The following is a 26,067-nucleotide window of genomic DNA, read 5'->3' as shown; positions in this document are numbered from 1 at the left end:
AAATTTTTTATATTTTATATGTTTTTTAATTTATATTCAAGGCATCATTTTACAATAAAATAACAAAGTTACGCGACCCATTCAATTCATAAAATAAACATACAATAAGATTCAACTAATTGTTTATTTAATACAATTATTATACAATGAATACTAAATATATTTATATGAAATGTATATTGATATAATATAAATATATAAATATAACAAATAGTTATATTATTAGCCACTAGCCAGACCGATCAGCCAACACGGATGCAAGGTTAACTCCAAGCCAGACGTGTTTGCCGATAAAACCTTTTAGATTCATTTAGTGGACACTTTTACAGATGAGACAGCATTTAACCTTTTGTTTAAAACTTAAGTATTACATTTTTAAGTAAAACACTTCACATAACAAGTCACAGAACAAAACTTTTACGTGGTACACATGGCATAAAGTATCAAAAGGTTTGAGTGGAAAACCCCACAAAAAGCAAATCAACAAATCACGTCTCGTTTTCCAGTAAGTCCCTCCCTTTTCGCTTCAGATCCATCCACATCTCACATGCGGCCAGCTGCCCCCTTTGAATCAGCCCTGACCCATCATGTTCTCAGACCCAACAAAAGCATACAGACATTTATCTTGCTCTCCTTAACATAATACTTCAATTCAGTGACAAGCCCTTCCTCCTCCTCTTCTTCGCATCCACCGTAGCCTGTCGCTGCCGTCCCCTGTTACACATTTCCATGGTAACATTCGATTTCTATGAATGGCATGACAATGTCAAATAGTATTCTGGCTTACAACAGAGGGGAGAGAAATGCACTATGGCCTACACGTAGAGAGAAGCAGAGATTCTTCCCAGAAGAACCCAAAATGAAGATCGATACACCGCATCCCATTTGAAAAAAACAGCTCATGCTGGTCAGGGATGTTTTGAAGCATCTATAGTTCACACCATGACAGGAGATCTTTAAAGGAGGAACTTATTGAGGCCATTTGGAAAGATATCGCTTTGATTGGTTCTTTCATTTTACTCATGGTTAACACATTCCAAGCCATATCTATGATATTTTAGAGATAGAAAGGAACAAACACAACAACATTATATAATTTTGCTAATAAAATAAATGTGATTCTTTTTTATTGACCATAGGACAAGTAAAAGGAGGCACAGAGCAATTGGGATTTGTCTCTGTGACAATTTGTCTCTGCCACCTAATAAGGCTTTCTGACAGACTGCTGCTTATCAGGACATGATATGACTCACATTTAATTTTTCCCAACATTCATAGGCCTACATATTGACCAAAAACACATGATATTGATTATTTAAAAAAATTCAGGGTGATATGTGGAAATGTGGAGATGGAATGTTGACTTATTTACAAACATTTCTATCCAACACTTTGTTCATCGTATGTTTGTCAAGCCCTATCTGGCAAAAGCAGACACGCTTTATGGCCGCTCTCGACCATTAGTGTGGTACTCTGACGGCCAGCAAATTACCATAGAGACGCTCTTTTAGAAGGTCTGCCATAAATGCTGAGGGCGTCAGATGAGACAATAGAGGTGAGGGGGGGAAATCTGGACCAATCAGACGATGCTTGAGGTGTGAACTGACCCTAGACTCCGGAGGCCTATGGCACACAAAGCGAGATGAACATACTCCGGATTGCAGAATAAGTTTCAGGTTGACAAAGCAGAAAAATGCAACCTGGTTTAGATCAGGTTCAGCTGTAGCACGACGCTTGGTATAAACGTTATCTGTCAACTTTAAAGCTTGAGTTTGTGCGTGCACATGAAAGTGTGACACATGCGGGAAACAGCCAATCACAAGGAACACAGAAAGCATAATCAGTTTAAAGAAATCATGAAAGAAATCTCATGAATTAAAACAAACTACAGACTATATCAATGTAAGCGAATCAACACGAATTTAAATATTATATAGGTTTACAAAAAGATCAAATTAAAACATGTATGCTTCATTACTTTAAAAGGCTTTATATAGTGAAGTTTGTACATACTGTAGAAATTACAGTGTTACTGGCTGCAGTAATTTACTGTAGATTTACATTTATGTTATCTTTACAGAAATACAACTATTAAATAAGAGCCTTATACAAAGCATTCTGGGAACCAAAATTAGAAAATAAAACATGAGGATTTCTGGTTCCCAGAAGGGTTTGCATGAGGCAGTTTATTTTATGTTTTTTTAAGAGTAAAGATAAAGACTTCTCGTTAAATGTTCATTTATCTTTGAACAAACTGTTTCAAATAAATTAGATAAATATAAATCTACAGAAAGTTACTGGCAACTGGCTGCAAAAGTATTGTGGTTATATTAATTTAAATGCTTTGTTTATTATTCATGTATTCATGTTTATCAACTCATGTTATAATTATATGAGTTATACATAATTATAATCAATAAAAAAATACATAATAAACAATAAGCAGCAAAACAAATTCCCTCTAACATCTTATCACTTAAATTGTTTTGGAGGGAGTTACAAGGGGAGTGGCTTCACTACATCAGGTATATATAAATATATATATATGCCACTTTGCTCAGAGCTGATTGGTCCAGTTTTGGTTTGCGATCTCTAAAACCTGCTCCGGGGCAGGTTAGCTGTTTAGTGAAAAAGAAAATTGCATTCATTCATAAGGATGTACTTTGATTTCAGGAGAGCAATTTAGGACCCGGGTGAAATTTTGTCATTTCCCTGTGCATTTTTTTAAACTGAATCGTTTTTCTTTACAGTGAATTATATATATAAAAACATATCCATCCCTGCATCAATAACATCAGCCGCCTACGTGTATTACATCAGAGCATACTTTTCTATGGAAGATGAGAAATGACTTAAAGCGTATAAATAAAGTGCCTGAATAAAGAAATGACTAAGTACAGACATGCATGCAGAAATGAAGCGATAGAGGCTATAAACAAATAATTTCACGTGCAGCCATTGAACTAAAATCTGACGCACTACAGGTGTCTACGCCATGACGTCAGATTAGCGTAACTAGAGCGCTGATGGCGTAAGACGTACAATGTTTTTTTTATTATTTCTGTGTTATTTCTGTAGTTTCATTCATTAAGGGTGAATTAAGTTTTTTTGGTACATTGTAACTTAAGTAATTTTCAGCACATCAGTAAATCCACTGTATGCAGAACGGAAAGTGTGCCTCGCTCTCAAGCGCTTTCTGCCGCCAAGTTGCTTTTTTGGTGCCGTTGCCATGGTGAATCGTTATATCGGCGCTCCATTAATCATGGCTTGTCGTAGTTGCGGCTCTTAACTCAATGTGAGCCTACTCAACTAACTCAGCTGTTCAGAAACCAAAAACTCAATGTTTCTCATTTCTAAGTAAACTGACTCCGAGTTCAAGGTTTAACCAAGAATTGGTTGAACCTCCTTGTTGAAACGGCCCCTGGACCTGTGTGGCAATGTCTCTCTTCTGTAACACACTGACACCTCGTGGCGATTCGTGAAAGATTCGTGAAGTTCACTCCCGGTGCATTCGGTGGTTGTCGAAGTCGGTCTGGCATCTGCTCACTCTCCACTGTCCTCGCAAATATATAAGGTGAGAAAGCTTAAAGAAAACATCCGGACTTTCAGTCAACAACTGTTAACAATAACATCGCAAAAAGTCGACGAAAACAGTCGATGTCTACAGCCATATCGATTTATAAAAGTTATATATTTTCTTCTTCTCGTTTACATTTGAATATAACAAAAAATGTAACCCTCACCAATGAAAACAACTTATGTGGCTAGTTTAGCCGTTTAGCAATTTAAAAAAAATGTTTTCCGGTTTGGTCATGTGACAAATTCCATATTAAACAAGGGCACATTACCATGGAAAAATCAAGTTTTACCAAAGATTTTTACCATAGTAACAGCACATTTATCAACATTTGGTGGTTTAAATATCCATGTGAGGTCTCTCTTTAAGTTTGTTTTATTTTTAGTGTATATTTTTCATAGTCAGATAGGATTGTCACATCTACAACGGTACATATTCCTCATAAATGGGCACATGAGGTTTATTTTAAATTAAAATAAAGTAACTATTTTAAATGAGTAAAGGATGACAGAATTGTAATTTTGGGATCAACTATTCCTATCTGGATGATGCAGTCATCCAACCAGAAATATACCCTGCACTCCAATTCAAAGGGCTCATCCCTATATGCCCTAAACCCTTTGAATGGTTTACCCTCCGAAGTGAGATCTTCGAAGGGTGTGGGGACCAAAGAACTGTTTCTTGAAGTGCCCTTCTGCGTCTTCATCCCGTGCCCATAAGGAGGCACCGTGGTAACCTAAAGAATCATGGGGTGCGAAGTGTCCATCAGTTTTACCCTTCAACATTTTTCCTTCTGGGGGGCCCAAAGCTTTGAGCACTTAAGTTCGGAACAACCCGTCAGTATGGCGGACATGATTACTCCTTTGGAGAGCAAAATGTCCCCTTTAAAGGCGCTGATGAAGTGTGGAAAGTTTGGTAGGCCGGACCGTCACAGTGTCGCTTTTGCTGCAGAAGTGTGGCCGGGCTATCAGACACTGCAACCAAAGCTCTCCGAAAATAAAAATGCTGTCATCATTTACTCACCCTTGAATTATTCAAAATCTGTAAACATTTCTTTGTTATGATGAATGCTGATGAACCAATAATGCTTGTAACCAATACATAATTGTAATTATTTCCCATTTCCATGTTCCAGATTATAAAACACAAACGTTTAAACATTAATCTCTTAATTTAGCTGTAAAAAGTGATATTTACTTCGGAGAAAGGTCTAAATGAAATAAAAGTGCAAATTTCAAGGGCTACTCTTCTGGTCAAAGTTTTCAGACAGATTTCAGAACAGGCACCAGACCGTGTGAACACATGAACGCTCATATCTCTGTAATAGTCTGCTTTATTTAAAATGACAGGGGGTATTTAATAACAAACCCCTCAATTGTTTAAGACATCAAGTAGGATGATACATAATTTTTTTTCTTTTTATAATCTGAGGTCAAAGGTGGAAGTGTGCTTATTGGGTACGTGAGCTTGATAGGGACGTTTACCCTATATAGTAAATTTTGCACATCTTGAGGCGTAGTAAATAAAGATAGAATTTTAATGTATGGGTGAACTGTTTCTTTAAGTAAATGTAAACTAAATTAGACTTGTAGAGCTTAATTTTCTTCCTTCAAGCTGCAATACATCATATGTCCACAGGAGGCCACTGGTATCCTTACAAAAGTAACCACGTTTTTTTTATGGCAAAAAGTGTGGTAACCATGGTTGGTTTCGGCATATTGAGTAGTACCATAAGTAATGTAAGTAATGTACCAAGTTACATTTTACAATATAGATTTTAGTAAGCATGTTGTAAAACTATGGTTCGTTTTCTTAAGAGAAACTCTTTACCAACTTTTTTACATGTACTCTACAATTATTTGGGTAAGAAAAATGAAAGAAAAGAAATCATTCTAAAATCACCTTTTTTTGCAATCCTGAATGAATAGCATTAGTCTTATAATGTTTTATATTGAGTTCATTCATAACTTCTAATAGAAGGCCATTAAAAGTTATTACAAAAAAGAATATAGGGAGAAGCTATAAGTTTAACAGTTATGCGCAACACATTTTTTTCCGCAATGAAATGCTTAAATTTAACAAAAAAATTCTCACATTTCACATCGTAGTATTCGTGAAATTAATATACCTGTAATTTAAACAGATAAATGTGTAGCAATATTCTGGAAGTGCCACTTCTTTTAAATTATATTACACATAATAGACCACAATAATAGTTTTCAATAAACATTCTATAAAAAATGATTTCCATGAGACACATCTTAATTTGTATCTGTGCTTGTTACATAAAAAATGAAACGTAAGGGGGTCGAAAGTCAGTGCAAAAATGGCTAAAGTAAAAACAGTTTTACACAGTTTTACATACGGAGACAGACATCATCTTTCTTTTGATGTGGGGTGACCAAGGGCTGAGTGTGATCCAGGTGAGCGTGTTTACATTCTCTGCAGGGGTCACTCTGAGCTCTTAGAATGGGCTATGCGCTGTTGAGCAGGTCTGAGGTAGTTTGGGGGACGGTGGGACAATCTGTCATCAGACAAAAACCTTTTATATCAGATGGACATATTTCAGGTGGAAAAAAATCCAAGTGAAATGAGAATCTGAGTTTTCAGTCAAAACCTGAAGTATAAATAGTCTTTATGTATTTATTACCGATTTAATATAAATAAACTGCAATGTCTAGATTGCATCACCATCAGTGGCTCGGGTTCACATTTTGCAAGCAGTCATTGGCACAGATTTTGATTCTAGTGCAAGCAACTGAGACTTCAGTAGACTCCGACATGAAAAATACTGTGACAAGAATGAAGTATTTCCCCTGTGATAAGTGATGGCAGCTTCAGTCATTAAAAGATCTTAAAACCCTCATTGATCAGCGTAATGGTGTAATAACCCCATTAACATTTCTCATTGTTGATTCATGCTTTCACGGCTTATCAATCTCACAGCGACCACCGCATCCAGCCGTGCGGCTCGCCGACTCCTTTTGTGTGCGCAATCTCACGTCTGTGTTGTGGCTTCTAGTTACAAAGCATGTTTGGGGATGGGAGAGAGGTGTCTTGCCTGTCTTGGAATGCAAAGTTTCTGCAGAGCCACCCCCCACCCCGATCCCGTCAGGTCGCCGGATGGCAAGGGAAAAAGGGCGTCCGTCCGGGGACGTTGAACTGTGGGTGACACCGGAGCAGGAGAAAGGCTCTGGAGGTGGACGGGGGGTGCGATTGCACGCTTGTTTTATTGCCTGTAGTAAGCAGTAGGAAGAACACAAATGGCAGAGAGGTGAAGAGGTCGGGAACATAATTCTGAAATGCACAGATAAATCAATGTGTGCAAGCACAGACAGAGCTGTTACAAACACCTGATGTTTCTTTTACAAACACATCGCCCCCCACGCACAGTCGAGCTGGCATCTACAGCTAGATTTCTCTGTTCAACACACACGAACGCATGCAAAAATGCAAACACACAGATACACACTGTCTAAAGTTGCATGCATTTATTGCATACTTTATCATTGTTTCTTTTATAGATTTATTTATTTGACTTGTGATTTATATGCAGGCGTGCTGACAGTCTCGGGTGCTTCATCAGGCCTTCAGATGAGCCACAATGTACTGCATTGTATTGGATCCAACCACATCATTAAAACGAAAGTCCTATGGGTTTCCAACGACATGAGAGTAAGTCAAATACTACCAAACTCTTTAATATTTTGGTGAATTGTTTCAATTCTGACATGTTTTTACCAAACAATGTGTACCCGTTAGTCTAGGATCTTGACTAATGTATGACGCAGGCTGTCTGCTTGAAATCATAAATAAATACAGTGGCGACATTCCAAAAATCCAGAGAAGCGAACAGACTCATTACACATCCCTTGGCCAGGGCAACTTAAGGACATTCACACCTTGTTAAGTTTTACTACTCTTGCATTTGTTTGGCTCACTTCTCTATTGCCCTCTTTGATGTAAACTGCTCTAGCCTCAGGGAGATGAACTGAAGATCAGTCATGCCGACAAAATGGACTGTATTGCAAAATGCACAATTGTACTATACAGTCATATATGTTATATTAAACTGTCCCCTTTACGTATGATTTGTATGTTATCATCTTATAGAGATAATTTGGGGTAGAACGTTTCAAGACATGTTTTAGTTCATCAGAAAATCATCCATAATGGATCCTACTGGCACGCAAAAGTCTGGTCAACACTGCACTTTAAGGCACTGATCTGGCTAGATTCATAATTCAGGGATTTTTTCATCCCCAACAGCTGTAATTTTATCAATCTGTTTATAGCAGGGTTATACAATCATAAAATTCCTATGTTTCTGAAAGTTTTTTTGTAATTAGAGTTATTTGTAATACCTTTATACTGTATACGGTCAATTTATGCAATAAATAAGTGTTTTATTTTTCTTAAAAGGATAGTAGTGAGAATGTATTGTAGTGGAAGGTTTGTGACAAAAAACTGCGTTTTGGAAAACTGAGGGCCCTATCGTACACCCTGCGCAATGCAATTGTTTTTGCTAGTTTCAGCCCGACGCAGATCTAATCTCCTGGTCTTGCGCCGCATTGTTTAAATAGCAAATGCGTTTGCGCTCATTTGTGCGCCCATGGGCGTGTTGGTCTAATAAAGAGGTGTGCTCAGGCCAGGGGCATCATGCACCCATTTTTTTTTTTAAGGGGGCACAGTGTGCCCACACAGAGAAACATGTCCTATACATACAGATAGATAGATTTAAAGCAATATTATAGAAGATATCTCTTAATAGTATTCAAAACATTGCACAAATCATTGCGAGAATCAAATTTAAAACACTATATGATTGATGCATGAATCTTCCCAGTAAAAAAATGTAAACTTTTAAGGTAAATGCATCAGTCTGGTGTGTTTTGTATATCTTGTATACAATAAGTCTTACCATGCAACATCCCCCATCCACTGGTCTGGCATGTGTTATGTGGCCATTTTTATTCGTTTTCCTGGATCGGTGTGAATGCAGATCGTTTTGACAACCCTGTCATGTTTCGTGAAAGTTTTTTCAGCGTGTAAACGTACACTTAGTACTTTCCACCTCTTGTCTTTACCATTTTCAATGGGTTGTGGGCAATTCTAGCCAAATCCCAACTCAAAATGTGATGGGTTTTGAAAAAGATTTTATTTATTGTTATTGTTTTTTTATTCATTTTTGAATATCATTTATATTCATTTTTATTTGAACCATTTGTGTGATACTGATATTTTTCAACTTAAAGTGTTGCTCGCAATTCCAGAGGCCGACCATAAAGAATGCGTTCTTGTTTCGTCACACTTGGGTTTAGAGATAAATTGATAACGAAGTGCAGAGAGGATTCTGCCGAGTACTTGATGTCAGTTGTGGCTTGCTTGGATTGCTTCACTTTTGTGTTTTGGAAATTCTTTGCTTTTACCTGTACACGAAAGGCTTTCCTAAATTGCATGAAGGAATGCAAAGTCAAGTGATTAAAGGAGCACTGAGCAGGTGATATTTCAGAGTAAGCGGTACTTAGTATGTGAAGCCTGACTGGAGTAAAAAAAGAGAGAAGTGGAGAGAGAGAGTTTGAGGCTGTGTCTATAGGTGAAGCCATAAGATCAAGTTCTGTGCAACTCACTCACTGGTTTCAGGTTCGATAAGACCAAGTATGAAGAAGCCAGCTCAGGTTTCTCCTCGAAATGTACAGAAAAAAGAGGGAAGACAACACCTGGCCTAGTCTGGATAGTAAAAAATAATCATTATAATTACACTATTGATATTCCTCAAACATGTTGGTTAGCGACTGTTCTTATCAGCAGTTCATTCGGTGCACAACTTTGTTACGAAAAATATCTAGTCAATTATGTACTTTGATTCTTTGTACATGCAAACATTTTAAAGAGCTTTAAAATTAAAGTTGGAACATTTTCTTTTGAATTTTATTTGATCTATTTGCATATTTATTTGTTAATTCAGCTTAAACATATCAAATGCATTTTAAACTAGAAACATAGCCTTAAATGCATTCGTATGAATTAAAATGTAAACATTGACGTCATGAAGGGTACGTGTACATGATGTTTACATGACAATGATGTAGTAAAACCAGAAACGTGCGTTTTCTTAACGTTTCCATGGCACGGAGCAAGCCTACATTTTCCAAACCCCCAAAATGCTGTTGTAATGTAAAGGAACATCTAAAATGCCAAAAAAGATTTCCTCTTATTCGTATAAATTCGTATGTTGTGAATCATGCAAAAATGAGCAATTGCTAGAAAAAGAACAATACTGAAGCCCCACCCCAAACCCCATCGTCACTGGCAAGAAAGCAAATCGGATAAATGTACGAAATGAGATTGTATAAATTAGCCACATCGTAAAATAGTTACATTTTTGCCGTGAGAATGTGCTGGATTTCTATATATCAATTTTTGTGTGCAGCTGTAAACGAGTACACCAGGTGTAAACATGTTCACCCAGTGTTACGACAAGAGCTTAGAGACTCTGATACTTTATTCACCTAAAACCGGAGCTATCCTAAATCTTGCCTCTGTCCTTGTCCTGCCTTGCAAGCACGAACATTTCCATTGTGTTTCTGAGACCAGGGAGAGCTTTTAGGTTTAGGAAACAGTGGCTGTGCAGTGTTTTAGATGGAGAGGAACATACCTGAAACACAGATCTGCCACCTAACTGTGTGAAAGCCCCCTCTTGTCCTGTCCTGTGGGATTAAGGCTTTTGAGCATACCTGCTTAGTAGCACCTGAATGTGAAAGAAAGGCAGCCATTGTGAAGCCCTGACTTCGACGCTTAGCTCTCACCGTGTCTGGGCCTCCCGGCCCACCTCCGACTGTGCCTCCACCTCCCACCGACAATTAACCACTCAAATCAAACCTCCGCCTGAGAAACTAATTGATTCTTACTGTGCTTTTGTATGAAATGACATGCTGTTTCCCTTTTGCCCATTCAGGATGGACTCTTTGGCTCAGCTTGGGTCAGATTTGGAAAGCCATGCCTTGTTCTGTTTGGTTAAGATAGAGATAAACCAAATCCCTGTAATGATGCCCCTCACCCTAGAACTAATTTCAGTCTTTTGTAGACATTACGTGCATTTGTGTATTGAAAAATGGCCCAGTAGCAATGGTAGCGGTCACATCGGATCTTTCACGAATTCGAAAGCATGCAAATATCAGCTTTCTTTATCATATAATAGCCGCAGGGCAACAGGTTTATCATAATAATATTTTAGCTTTGTTAGAATATTCTGGGAGCTGGAATGAACAGTGTGATGAGAGGCCACTGTCTTGAAATTGTCTGTCTGTGTATTTGAAACCGAGTGTGACAGAGCACAAAGACCTACGCAGGATTATGTGATGGACAGCTAAGCCTTTTCCCCATATCCTGCTACTTCCCACACACAAACAGACGAAAAAGCGAGACGTGGAGCCTGGAATTCGCTTGTGACAGTGGACTGACATGTAACCATTGACCATTCAGAGATGTGTGTACGTGCATGCATGTTTTCGTTTTTCAGGCTGTCTGTCTCTCCACCTGTGTTTATGTTATCAGGACAACTACACCGCACACACTTGCAGCTGTAGAGGGCATGATGCAAAAAAAAGCATCAGGTCGTTTTTGTTTAGTTGCATGTACATTCATTTGCAGTGGTGCATTTGACTGACTTTTTACCCAAAGAAACATTTGTTGCATTTAAGCAACACATTGTTTGAGTGCAGATCTCCAGGGAATACAAATATTTTGGGTTGTTGTTGTTTTATGACGATTTTCTATGCTATCAAACAGCAAGTTTTCTGCCTTAAATTAAATATTAAATATTGATGTAAGTAATCAGATTGGCTTATATAGTTATATCTAAGTCATTTCAACTTTCTATTTTAAATTTCATTGTAACTTAAAATAAGGTTAAATAAAAATGAGTTGAAAATGGTTTAATATATTTTAATGAATCAAAGGGATGTAAAAACTTAAAAAAAAATTAAATTCTAATTTAAAATAACAATTTTAAGGCAATTGATTGTACATAGAAAATAAAGGCAGCAAACACTTTTTATAGGGATAGTTTTCTTTCTACTTTTGCCTACATTTGCGTGAGAAAATAATCAGTCATTATTAACAAAAATGTTCCTGCGTCTTGTGCTCAAATCTTAATTTTGCACGGATGTATTCAAATTTGCATCAATATGCATCGTGTCAGTTTTGATATTGGTCCTAGCATGTCTTGTTACCATTTACATTTACGCTTTACAAAGACTCTTTTATTACAAGTGACGTACATTATATTGTACGATACATTTGTATTAGAGTCCCTTGGATCGAACATATGACGTTGTCTTTGCTAGCGCCATGCACCACTGAGCGAAGTTGCGAATTGCGTAAAATCTGATTTGAGCGCTACAGTGAATGGGAAAGACAATTGAAAAAAGTAACTATTTGTTTTATTCTATTTTAAACATAAATCTATTTTATTATATATATATATATATATATATATAGTCTTACATATATAGAAATATAGACCATTTTATGGTGTTTCTTTTGAAGTTGAAGAATCACAACATTCAGATTTTTTTAATTTTTGAGTGAACTTTAATAATATTAAATGAATTCAAAAGTGGAGATTAATCTGATAAGTAGTTATTATCATTATGACACAATGGTGATTGTGCTTCACTTGAAGATTCCTCCAATAGTTACATGAATTTCTGTCTTATTTCTCCCCGTCTCTGTTGGGATGAGTGTAGCTCCTGTGTCGTCTCTGTTGGGGGTCCTGTAGTAACTTGTAGGGCCCTCTTCAGCGCACACATCCGCACAGAAACAAGAGCTCAGAGAGTGTCTCTCGATGAGTGTTTAAGTGCTGTCTGCAGCGGTATTCTGTTACTCTGCTCTCTCCCCGACCTCAAACACACACACACAGCATCAAAGCTCACTCTCCATCACTGCCTGTGTGCTGATGTCAATGTTAGAGAGAGCATTTGATTTGGTGTTTTAAAGAGACAAGCCTTCAATTGAATGCGTTTCCAAGAAGTCAAACGCTAAGGTTTCCAGCACTCTCACATTTCAAAAAGAAAGTTTAATGACATTATGCGTGAAGGTCGCTCTGCCTTTCTTTTGTATAAAGTTGCTTTTGGGTTTTATTGAGTGATATTTTTTTGTCTTTTCCTAAATGTAATGCCTAGGACTCACAAAGTGAAGCTTGGCTTTTTTGGCTATACCTCATGCATCCCTAGTTTCATTGGCCATGCAAACAGGCAGATTTTTGCCCTGTCCTGAACAAGAAAAGAATGAAAGAAGATTAGAACATTACGCATATAAAATTAGAACAGTATCGTGCACAATACTATAAAGAGTTTGAAGGAGAAAAACGTTTTTGTCTGCACAACTTTTGGAGATTGTCACAGTCTCTACTGGTTTGCTTACTAAGTAATTGTGACATTACCAGTAACACCTAATGTCAAGATGTTCTGTGGTTGAAGCCATGTTTGTAGACATAAATTAATTCTCTAATTCTCTAAAAAACAGTCACTTTAAGGGCTTTTTCATGTTCCTCATGTTCAAAACCATGACCTACTGTTTTCAGTGAAACACAATATTATTATGTCAGTGGTTTTGTGTCGATGTAATGGAAGTCAATGGGGCCAATGTTGTTTGATTACCAACATTCTTCAGAAACGTTCTTTCCTTCAAAGTTCTTCAAACCTTTGTGGTAAATAGCTTTATTGGTATAAAATATTTGTTTTGACTGTGAAAAGCATTAAAGAAATAAAACTGAATTGAAAGTCAGATTGTAAAAGCACATTTAGAAATGGATTGAAATCCTAATAAAATCCACTTTTTTGTTAAAGGGATAGTTCAGCCAATAACGAAACATCTGTCATCATTTACTCAGCCTCAAGTTGTTTCAAATGTTTTGTACGTTATTCCTTCATTTTCTACATAATATATTTTTTAAGTTCTACAGAAGTTTTTTTATATATACAGATCTGAAACAACATGAGGATGGGTTAATGATATCCCTTTAAGACACGTCAAAAGAATCAGAAAAAATGCCATAAATAACTTGGCCTATGATATTGTATGCAAACTTACTCCTAGGGAAAATCAATCATTTAAAAAATGTGAAACCAGATGCACACAAACATTACTTAAGTAATATATCTATAGATGGCTACATGATATAAGAGGGTGTCTGCTTTATAGTTAAGGTCTCTGCTTTACAATTATTTTTAAATATGCACTGCCCCAAAAAAAAGCTTCTCTTAAATGTACCAGTTTTGATCTGCCTTATCACTTACTGTCAGATGCTACAGTGCCATCCACTATTATTGCCACCCTTGGTAAATATAAGCAAAGAAGGCATTAAAAATAAACCAGCATTGTTTATCCTTTTATATAAATCTTTTATTAAAAAAATCTCAAATTTCTTTAAAGTAAAACAATTTGAATTGGGTAGAATATATATAATATGTTCTCTAATTCACCCTGGCCACTGTTAGCACGCCCGCTCATTAGACCACGCCCCCGAGATCGTCGTCCTTTTCTGTTTATCACTGTTCTCAACCCCGGACTTTTGAAAACTACATTACCCATCAGGCACCGCGCACTTCACCCCCCATCTTTGATTACACATTCGTCACACCTGTTCACTGTTTGGTTGTCACACTATTTAAGTCAGACTGTTTCACCTTGGCTTTGTTGTGTGTATCTTGTTGTCCCGTGGAATACCTGCTACTGAGTTTTTGTGCCCGATTACCTGGAGACACTTACCTGACAAAGTAACTATAATCCTTGTCCACCAGACTGCCCCCTCTCAGGCCATGGGACTGCGCCATCGAGCTGCTGCCTGGAGCAGTCATGCCAAAGGACGTATCTACCCCCTGTCAATCCCAGAGCAGAGTTTTATGGGAAAATATGTTGAGGAGGCCCTCAAACAGGGATTTATCCGACCATCGGTATTTCCTGCCGCTTCCAGCTTTTTTTTTGTCGGGAAGGCCCTCGAACAACTTCATGGGGCTACTATGTTTTCCAAGCTAGACCTAAGGAGCGCCTATAACCTCATCCGAATACGCCCGGAAGATGAGTGAAAGACGGCGTTCATCAACCCTATGGGACATTATGAATACCGCGTCATGCCCTTCCGGAAAGTCAATGCACCGGCAGTTTTTTAAAACTTCATGAATGAGATCTTTCGTGACCTGTTAGGAAATTTTTTTGTGATCTACCCTCGTTCCCTGTCAGAGCATGTGATACAGCACCGTGCTCCAACGTTTCCGCAGTCACCACCTCTACCTGAAGCTCGAGAAGTGTGAGTTCCACGTCCGCACCATCCAATTCCTGGAATATATTATCTCGAACAACAAGAAGAACTGCTCATGGTCTAGGTGGCCGAAAAAAAGCCTTCGAAGAGCTCAAGAAGGCCTTCAGCCGAGGTCCTAACCTGGTGCTCCCTGATCCTGATCTCCCCTTCTTGGTAGCGGTTGACACGTCCTCGACAGGAGTTGTGAGGGGGCTAATCATCCGTTCACTGTCGTAACAGATCATCGCAACCTAGAGTACCTGAGAGAGGCCAAGCGTCTAAATACCCGGCAGGCTCGGTGGCTCTCTTCTTCAACCGTTTTCAGTTCAAAGTAACCTATCGGCCCGGGTCCCAGAACGGGAAAGCTGATGCCCTCTCCAGACAAGAGGGTGTGTTCCCGAAATGATGTTCCTGTATCCTATTCGTCGGGCGATAGACCAGGAGATTGCTGATTGTCAACATCCCAATCCGCCAGGGGTTCCCGCTGGTAGAAGATTTGTCCCCGAAGAACTACGGGAACGACTCATTGATACTGTGCACTCTGGGCACCCAGGCAGGCAGCAGACCCTCATTCGTTACTAGCCGGTACTGGTGGTCCGGTATGGCCCAGGATATCGCCCTCTACGTGAGAAGTTGTCCTATCTGTGCCATGTCCAAGACTCCCAGAAGATTACCTCAAGGAAAACCATTACCCATCAGGCACCGCGCACTTCACCCGCCATCTTTGATTACACATTCGTCACACCTGTTCACTGTTTGGTTGTCACACTGTTTCACCTTGACTTTGTTGTGCGTTGTTGTATCTAGTTGTTTTGTAACGTTTGTCCCGTGGAATACGTGCTACTGAGTTTTTGTGCCCGATTACCTGGAGACACTTACCTGACAAAGTAACTATAATGCTTGTTGTTGGTGGCCTGAAAGGATATGATTTCTGAAAATACTTACCTGATGTGATTTCTGAACATACCTGCCAGATAAGATTTCTGAAGATACTTACTTGATATGATTTCTGAAGATACTTACCTGATATGATTTCTGAAGATCCAGAATTATCCCAGAAACGTAATGAAGGCGTCCTCATTCCAATTACCATCTATTTATTTAATTAGCCACATTTATTGGCACCCTTGTATTCGAAACTTTCTGCAGCCTCTATTTGCATGAAAAACTGAGTCTTTTCTTTTATGTCTGATGAGGTTTGAGAATATATGGCAAGTCATCCCTTCCAGAATCTCTTAAGATCTTTCAAATGTTGGTGCTCTCTTATCTTCAGTTCATCCCAATCATTATCTAAGGAACACATTTAGTTGGTTTTGATGTTTAGTTTGAACCAGTGTGCTGCTGGAAGATCTAGCTACCGCCCATTAAAATATTTCTATAAGAGCAAGTAAGGTTTAGATTTTTTTATCTATTGGTATTTAATATAATACATGATGCCATGTATCTAAACAAGATGTCCAGGGTATAAAAGGAGGTTCACAACAATAAAGATCTGGAGACATATTTAACTGTGGACATTAGCCTTTTTTATCCCTGTGTATCTTGTGTTATTGCTGCCAAAAAACACTTTTTAATGTCATAGACCCCAGTACTGGTTAAAGTTCAATATGGAAGATTAATATGGTGGGGTTTATTTTTGCATGAGAGCAGAAGATTTGTTTCTTGAACAGTGTCCCGAACAACTTGTGGTGATGGATGTGCAGTTTTCCTTGATTTCCTTTTTATTAAATACTTTATGATCCCAAAATTCAACTGATTACTGCAATTTTCCATCTTTGCTCTTTGAAGAGTCTTTGGTAAATTCTTCTCCTCCATTAAAGCTTCTTGTTCATTGCCCTGATGTTGAATTTTTTTTTTATTGTTTTAACTATTTCCTTAAAATCATTTTGTGTTTTGTGAAGCTCAACATAACTATATTGCACATCAGAACTATATTATTTAGTTTAATCCATTTTGATAAATGATTAAGGAGGTTTGGCCCAATGTTACTAATATGTATTTTCCTGTGAAACAAGAAGGCAAGACTGGACAACATCATGTTTCTAGTCACATTGGTGTGCTAAGTAAATTGTAATATCACTGGGAATATACTTGGGAGATATTTTACTCCTACGAATTTCTAATGGTGGCAAATAATTGAGACCAGGGCATACTTGTTGAATGTGAAAACCTTCACATTAGGTTTCTATTATAGAAAACCTTTTTTCATAATGTGATATTCCCCCCATTTTAAATAGTTTTACATTAAAGAAATGTTGTAATATTGTAGGTTTTTTAAATAAAAGATCAGAAGGAGATACGATGTAGATTTATTTTTACCAATAATAGTGGAGGGTTCAAAATAGTAAAAGTGTAAAACTGTATTGCTTTTATGATATTATATGGTATTATTATGAAACACCCCAACGACCTGTTAGATTGACCAAATATGCAGTGTACAACACAGTAAAGTGCATGTAATAATATATCCCGCAATGCCCTTGACCTGCCCTGTTTTCCATAGTAACCTGGAAGTAACATCTTAAATTTGGACTTGGAAAGCATTTGGAAAAATGCACAATAATGTTTTTTTATACAAAATTATAACTAAAGGCATCTTTCCGTATTGATGGCAATCTAGTTTTATGATTAGGGATGCAGTATAGTAAACTACTAAAATCTAAGATTAATGGGACCTAGATTAATTGGACAGACAGCACACTACATGTATTAAAGAGTTTATAAACCTTTCAAAACCGTTTCACTATAAAAAATGATGTGATCCAGAATCTAGACCAATCTCTTCTTGCTTATTTTGAATCTAATTTTGATTAAAGTAAAGTTTGACTCCAATTAAACAGAGTACTAATAGGAAAATATTAGGTAGTAATAAAATCTATAGTAAGTTACTGGCAAATTTGCTGCAAAATTACAGCGAAGTGTTACAGTGTTGATTTAGGGGCCTGCTGCTTTTAAATTATAACAAACAATCAAACACGCCACAATAAAAACAAAACATTTGCAAAAAGCCTTTCTTGCATTTCATTTCTTTCAATCTTTGTGCTTTCATGTCTTTTTGCAGCGGGTGTGAGCAGGAGGTCATGGCAGCGAGAGATGCGGCCGAAGATTGTGGAGGTGAGGAGATCATTTAGAGGGAAGAAGGACTGAGAGAAGAGGAAGGTGAGGAGAGATTGACAGGGAGATCAGGGGTCAGGGACAGGTAAGAGGGCATGGCGGCTGACCCGAATAATAATACACACAATTCCCACGGTAAATGACCTCCAAAAGACAAAGATGCTCAATGTATTGTCAAAAACGGCATGAAATAGCCTTAAAACACAGGTAAATTTGTGGTTTTTATTATAATATATAATCACATTTTATATCTTCCAGAACAGGTTATATCTCTGTTGATGTTGTAGTCTGGCCTTCCTTTACATTATAATCTCACGTAGAACCGGCATTTAAAGTGACAGTTCACCCAAAAATGTGAATTTCTTTTGTTTTATGTTAGAAACTATTTAATTAATATGCCAACATTCAGCTTACAGTTATGTTAATGAACAATATGCTAATTGTATTAAGAATACGCAGAGTTTTTAAAAAGGGGGTGAGTTATCAGCAGAAGGTATGGCTACGTAGGGGGGCCCCACCTGCAGTAGCACAAACCTTGTCAGACTCATTTTCTGTGATACTTGCTGCAGCGTCACCAGAAGCTTCATGGGCTGGCTTACTTACAATCAAATAGTGTATGCTTGCCTTTCAGGATCTCCGTTTGTTTCATATCTCCTATGATCCAAAAGTCATTGCGTCACACTTTTCATTGCGGCGATTTTTCATATCCTCACACTTGTTTAAGTGGGTATACGGATATCCTTAATCTTTTCTAGTGGGTATACGGCGTATACCTGCGTATCGAGTAAACTACACCACTGGCTTAACGTACCTTAACAATGACCAGGGATGCCCACGTCTCTGTCAAGTTTTGTCATAAACACTAACTGCTGTTAGAACTGAGTCATTATTAAACGAAAAAAGTAATAAATCACACGTTATGCGTTTCTTCCTCATAAAAGTCCATCATAAGGAAATAGCTTACCATGGCTTACCGAAACATCGACCACGTAAAAACTCATTTCAATTCAAATCAAAACCAAGTGATTGAAAACAATCTTTCAGTGATCTATTTTTAGAGTGTGCATGCGACGTGCGCATCAACACAGGCAGAATGTGTTCTGCTTGGTCCTATTCCGTGCAGGGGTAACTATTTGAATATTACGTGGTATGCATGACCTGCAGTATGCTATTCAACAAACCAAGCGTGAATTTTTATTTTATTGAAGTTCACTTCTATTAATTATGAGTAATTTTGACGAGTTTTCATTTGTTAAATGTGCTAAATCAATCTTGATCTTTTGAGACTAAAATCACGTATTTCAAGAGCGGTTTGATTGGATGTTTCTATGGCAGGCAGTTCCCTTATAAAGATTTTTTTAATTTTCCTTACTTTTACCCCTTTATTTACTTTGTATATTGTTGCCCTTTATCCACAGATATGTAGTGTAGAGGTACATTATTGTTACAATTCGTTACGCAGTACATTGCGGGCCGTAATCTAGAGCGTTACCTTCGAAACTTAAATGCTAATTCATAAATGCTTAAAACCAAACAGCTGAAAAACACACTTGTGTCTTTGTGATGGTATAGTTTGCCCTTCAATTGTGTGTGTGTGACAGAGATGTATTTATGTTGGTCTGTAAATGAATCTGGTTGATCAAATTGGTACTTGCATATCTTGCATGCCGCATGTGTCTTTGCGGCGGTGCTTGGAGAGGCCGTTGGGGGTGGAAGCAGAGGGCCAGACTAGCTGGATGAGAAAATGGAAAATTCCTACGTGAAGTGCAGTAGTTCGTGATCAGGTGTGGACTGCAGCGAGATCAGACAGACAGGGCGGGAAAAAAGTGAAGGGGAGGAGTCAAAGGCTAGACAGCTCCCCCAGATCCGTTCTTAAGACACCATGGGACATTAAACCAGCCTGAAGGCTGTAGCTGAGTCAATCATTCAGATTGTTTCCTATCTGAGTTTCAATTGCTTGACCATTGCGTAGGAAAACAGATTTACGTAATCATATAGTAGTGTCACGACAGCCAAGTTATTGTACTGCTTTCCTGTGGCTCAATGGTTAGAGCATGGCATTAGCAACGCCAAAGTATTGGTGCATGTGGCTTTGAATGCATAAATGTAAATGTTATGTGGTTCCTAAAGTGTTAGAGAGGTTTATAACAGATTGCTATTGGGTACTAGGGGTTTATAGGTGGTTGCTAAGATGCTATGTTGCTTTGTGGTTGCTAGGACGCATTTGGTTTTTATTATGATGTTCTGATTGGTTGCGAAGTGGTTGCGTGTCCAAGACAAAAAAGTCTCTGTGATACTCTGGTCCCTACACATGTCTTAAATCTTTTCCAGAAAAAAACGATTACATGCAAAACTCCTAGCAAATCATTACAGATCTGCTATTTCAGTATGTGTCTTCATACGTCCCCCTGTGTACTGCATTCATTCCGGGCTTTGTATCTGGTATGCTCTCACAGCGGGGCGAGTCCAAGTGGTTTCCGAGCTGCTAACGTGTTAATGTGTCGGCTATGTGAAGAGATGTTTCGTGGGCTAATTTTACCAGAAGGTATAGCTATTGGTCCACACGCTGAAAAAAGAAATATACTTTTTTGGACCATATGTATAGCAGCACTCTTCAAGAGCACACAATAAAGAACTTGAAGTGGCTCTATGGAGGAATGAAAACATAATGTCAAAATGAAATGCTTGAGGTAAATTTGCACTCAATAGAGCTGGTAATGGACAGTGTGTGTGTGTGTGTGTGTGCCTGTGTGCGTGCGTGTGTGATATGAATGTGATGAAGTGTTTCTGTTGGCTGATGACAACATGAGTCCATATGACCGCTGACAAGACCCTGAAACTTCAGAGTAGACCAGGAATATAATGGCGGTGTGATGCTTTTGGGATCTAGGGCATGATACTCTGTAGGGATATCCAAACTTTATGAAATGCCTGTTTTTTTAAAAGCTAGTCTATCTAAAACGTTCTCAACATAGGGAACATAAGATGAAACTCTATGGAGATACTGATTAAAATACAGGAAAATGATGCAGTGTTGATACTTTTCGTCCAGATCTATTAAGGAAAAGTATTAAAAAAATTAAATGGCAGTATGTTTTTACACCTCATTATTGATGTTCACATTTGCAAGTTATTGTTTAATAAAATTAATTCAATAATTGTTTTAAGCACTTTCTTTTTTTTTGTTTGTTTCTAAATGGGGAATACAGAGTCAACAAAACATATGCATCTAAAAATCATAAGGATCATATGTTCCATCTCGTATTGAAAAAAGGAAACGGTTACCATAGTTATACATGTGTTATGTTAAGTATTTTCTTCAACAGCTGAGATGTCAAATTTTATTCATATTTGCTTGAAGCCTTACTTCAGAAGGAAGGCTTTTTGTCGTCAGACTGTAAAAAAAACTCTAAATTACGTAAAAATACATGATTTTCTCCAATTTGCCATGTTTTCTGTAATTTCACATTATCTTTACAGTAATTCGCTGTAAGCATTTTTGTTTTGTTTTCATATTCACTTTAGGTTTAAACAAATAGTAGTTTTAGAGAAAGAATGTTGTAAATGGTAGAAATCGTACAAAAAACAAGGTCATTCATAAGCTTCTTGTTCAAATTAAAGCTAAAGTTCGGAAACATTGACCAAAACACACAGATCACACAGCTGGTTGAGTTTCCCTGTGTAGGTCACTCTGGTCCGGTGACAAGGCTTTGACCGGAGCCCCGTCTTCAGTCACACATGGTCCTTCTTTCCGTCTGTTCACCGCACACTGACATTTTGCCTCTTAAAAATAACACAGATGTTTGAGTGCTCTTGGACAAAGCAGACCAGGCACCGCTTGTCAACCCCCTCCTCACTGTCCAGCAGGCGGCTATTTTAACTGCCGGTGCGAGAATGACTGGACTCTGGGTAACATGACTGCATTTGGGCTCTTAGATGTTGGTGGGGCGGCCGGCAGTGAAGCGGTCAGCCGCTGTCTGCAACTATTGGGTGTTAATTGAGCAACACAAACTGAAGTTTCCGCATACAAGCTCCCTTATGAAGTGTCTTATGCTGACATATTAAAACATAACTGAGGTCAACTGTCATTTATAGGTCTGGCGTGTAATATTATAACACATGCTGAGATATACAAATGTATTATTACATGTGTTATTCAATCTCAAATCTAAAGTGCGAGACCACCTCATCCCATTAAATAAAAAAGGTCACTGTCAACTGTCACATTAATCCTTAATGAAAATTGACACTATTTACTTGTTCCAACCCTGTGTTGAGTTGTTTTATTTTAGAAAATGAGATGTTAGGAATAATATCCGACCTTCTGTGTCTGAAAAGCAGATGGAGATTTATTCTGCCATGCTCCGAAATTCTAATCGGTTTTATTTATTTATAAAGTTTTTGCAAAGCAGCTTTACTTGCATTATAAATAATAATATTAGTAATAATAGATTAATATATAAAATTAAGGCAGTATTTAATACATGTTTATTGCAAGTTTTTCTATATGCGATGAACATCAATGAAATTTAACTAAAGTAAATACTACTGTACATGTTTCATTGTCAGAAACTGTTAAAAAGCTCTACTAACTATTAGAAATGTAGGCAATATTTTTGGTGTGTTATAATCGAAAACCCAATGAGAAGGTCAGAACAACATAATTAAAGAATAAGAAAATTATGAAAAATATTATGAGTATTAGTCAATATTTAAATAGTTGCGAAATAATACAATAAAACTTTTGTTGTTAGAACAACGCATTCAGATTCTGAAATTTATATGACAAAATCATTTTAACAAATAGGTGAAAAGGCTATTTTACTGAAAATGTCTTTATAATAGCTTTTATAGTATAGCCATAACAGAGATGATTTCAGTAAGTATAAATATGATATTTCATTACATATTTGTATTTCAGTTTAGTTTACTATTTACGTGTTATTCCAAAATATAAGAAAATCAGTTACATATCATCTGAAAAGATCATGATGATGATGCTGAGGATGATGAGTACCAGTGTTGGGTGTAACTAGTCACGAAGTAATAAGTTACAGTTATTGAATTACGTTTTCCATGAAAAAGTAAAGTAAGCGATTACTCTTATTTATTCCATAATTTAATTATAGTTACTTCTGATGTTATTGAACTAAATACTGTGTCATTTATTCAATAGTGGAAATGACATAAAAATGATGGGTCCTATTTTAACGATCTTAGCGCATGGTCTAAAGCGCATGCTGCACTCAGGGCATGTCCGAATCCACTTTTTCTAGTTTAACGAGGGATTTCCCGATTCTTTTAATGAATAATGGGTGTTTTTTGGGGCAAAATGTGCATTAAACCAATCAGAAGGAGCTTTTCCACCATTGTGCCGAACCGGCAGAAATGGTTACAGTTATGTTTCCACGTGAGCCTGGTTCGACATGGCACGATTACAAACTGTTCTTGGCTCTGAATCTCTGAATCACGGTTGTCTAACCTTGATGAATCATGCTAATGAATGCATGCAGAGGCATTATTGCTCCGTCTCTTGTGTTATCAATGCAGCACGTGACGCGTTTGTGTTTACATGATTGAAATGACCATTTATGGATCGGCACGGACGATTAAGCAACGAGAACGATTCGGCGCCATGGTGGAAATGCGCTCAGATTCTAATCTCTCATTCCCTTTAAGAGCTCCGCTCGCGCCAATATGTTTATCTTTATGTCCACAATAATAATCTTTTACATTTTTATATTTGGCATGTATGTGTGCTGCTGCGCATCCTTCTGTGTAATAAGTATAGTGAAAGCTATTTCTACTAACCCGCTCTTTAAATAACATAACAAAAATGTTGCGCAGTTGACTTTAGACCAGGTTTGAGTTGGTCTATGGCGCATTAAATTTTTAGTTCCTCAAAATATCAACGTGCCAACAATGCGCTTGAAAACACCTCTTTTTTAGACCCATGGGCACACAAATGAGTGCAAATGCATTTGCTATTCACGGGAGAATGAGAATTGCGTCTAGCTCAAACTCGCAAAAATACTTGCGCTGCCCCTTCCGCCGTATTGCGCCTGGTGTACAATAGGGCCCAATATGACTAACTTTAAAATGCATGCTTTAATGTATCCTTCTCACATTTGAATACTTTGGTCACTTAATAAGAATAATTGATGTAGCTATTTATTATTTAAATAAATTAAAGAAGCCGTTTCATATCATATCTATCCTTGAATCAGTTCTAATCAATGTTGATGAAGGATATAGAAAGTAATTACTTATAAGTAAGGATATACTTTTTGGAGAGGACTAATTTGTCCAGTAATGTAATTACACTATTGAATATGTAATTAGTAACTAGTAATTCATTACTTTTTGGAGTAACTTACCCAACACTGATGAGTACAGTTCACCTTGTGTCATACTAATTTCTGGTGTTGTGTGTTTATTGTGAGGGTGAGGGGCTATTGGCCTCATTACAGATCAAGGGGGAGGTGGAACTAGTTCAAATTTATTGCCTGTGTCAGCTGTGTCAAATTTGGCAAGCTCAAATGGTCAGCTTGCAAATGGCTGGGGTAAAACTAGGGGTCAGCGGACCACGTCATAATTAGCCCTTATTCCACCCTTAAATACTTTATTCGCAGAGAAAATATGTTCTGCATGTATTTCTTTCATCATTTTGTATCCCTGAGTTTTGCATAACTGCTTAGGTGGACGGTATTCTGGTTCTATGCTGAATTCCTGATGTATCCATAAGAGGTGCATGCTCCAGGTGCTGAAGAAGATAACTTTACCTGACCCTCACACCTCCAGAATGTTCATGATATTTTGTCATATAGATTTAAAGGGGACCACCCACTTTCTGATGCTTTGGCTCTATTTTTGTGAGGTCAGAATAGAGTAGCCAGTTGTTCTTTATGGTCCGTTTTTTTTACGATGTGGTTTAAGCTGTTAGCGAGACCACCATTCGACCTTTCACTTGTACTCACAGTACACACGCAGCTGATAATATAAAAAAGATAACCATTTAAACCTAAATCCTCAGGTAGATTTTATTTAGTCAACTCTTGGTCTGTTACAAACCAGTTTTTGATATAAGTTGTTGGTGGTTAGATCTAGTCATGGGTTTTGGAATGGGAAATGAAGGGTAACTGGTTCAAATCAATGTACCTCGATCAGCACTGTGCCTTCAAATAATGTTTTACTTGACTTTAGACTGAAAGTAATGTCATAGTTTAGTTTTTCTAAACCTGATTAACTGTTTGCAATGCAACAGGAGAAACTCGCAGAATGTCCAATCTCCTGTGACCAAATGTTTTTTTTCTTTTTACTGCCAAGCTTTAGAAAGGTATCCTTTAATGTATCCTTCAATGTATCCTTCTCACATTTGTAATTCGTTGGTCAGTTAACAAGAACACTTTATGTAGTTTTATAGTATTTATTTAAAAGCTGTTTCATGGAAATCCTTGAATTACACAACTAGGTTAATAAAGGATATAGAAAGGAATGTAATTGAATAGTTTTTGGAGTGAGTAATTTGAACAGTAATGTAACTACACTATTGAATATGGATTTAGTAACTATTAACTACTCTTCAGAGTAATTTACCCAACACTCTATATCTGTTATATCACACACGGGATGTTTTTTTAGTGGATCATGTTTGATGATGTCCAATTTTTCTTCATCCACTATATTCATTTACATTACATTTTTTTATTTAAGAGACACTTTTATCCAAAGCAGTCTACTTACAAGTTGGAAAGCATATAACATTTTGTCAACACCCTTAACAGTATCGATAACTTACAAGGCCATGTTACTAGGAGCATCAATTTAAAAGCAACAGTGGTTTCAACATGCAACATCTTTTCTCTTTAAAAAGAACATAGCCCACCAGATTAATGGACTGGATTTGATGGTTTGTTTATTTCAATTGTATCTTTTTTAGGCTTATTAGTGAGATGGCACAACAGACGCATCTCTGGCACGCACAACTGAAAAGAAATGGCACAGAGATTTTGCACAGTATGCAGTGTATAGTCCTATACTGAGTTTTAGTTACACAACCTGTTCAACAAATTGT

At 37.4% G+C, this 26,067-nt stretch overlaps 1 protein-coding gene across 6 annotated transcripts in view; it reads left to right on the top strand.

Moving 5' to 3' along the window:
- Window positions 1-3,269: 3,269 nt before the first annotated feature.
- fgf17 (fibroblast growth factor 17) overlaps window positions 3,270-26,067 on the top strand; it is a 30,746-nt gene continuing 7,948 nt past the window's right edge. For 4 of the 6 annotated variants that reach the window (XM_079467002.1, XM_079466999.1, XM_079467001.1 and 1 more), the window contains exons 1-3: window positions 3,270-3,574; window positions 7,134-7,252; window positions 17,941-18,038. Coding sequence is in view for 2 of the 6 variants with exons in the window: in XM_079466998.1 (XP_079323124.1) it covers window positions 25,340-25,353 (14 nt within the window). In the remaining 4 variants the exon portion in view is untranslated. Of the gene's footprint in view, window positions 3,575-7,133; window positions 7,253-17,940; window positions 18,039-25,319; window positions 25,354-26,067 lie in introns of all 6 variants that reach the window. The other 2 variants (XM_079466998.1, XM_079467000.1) reach the window with 1 other exon arrangement.

Source organism: Barbatula barbatula (genome assembly GCF_947034865.1).
Source record: "Barbatula barbatula genome assembly, chromosome: 11".
Classification (NCBI taxonomy): Eukaryota; Metazoa; Chordata; class Actinopteri; order Cypriniformes; family Nemacheilidae; genus Barbatula; species Barbatula barbatula.
The sequence above is the reverse complement of the archived record's forward strand: the minus strand, read 5'-3'. Positions and strand labels throughout refer to the sequence as shown.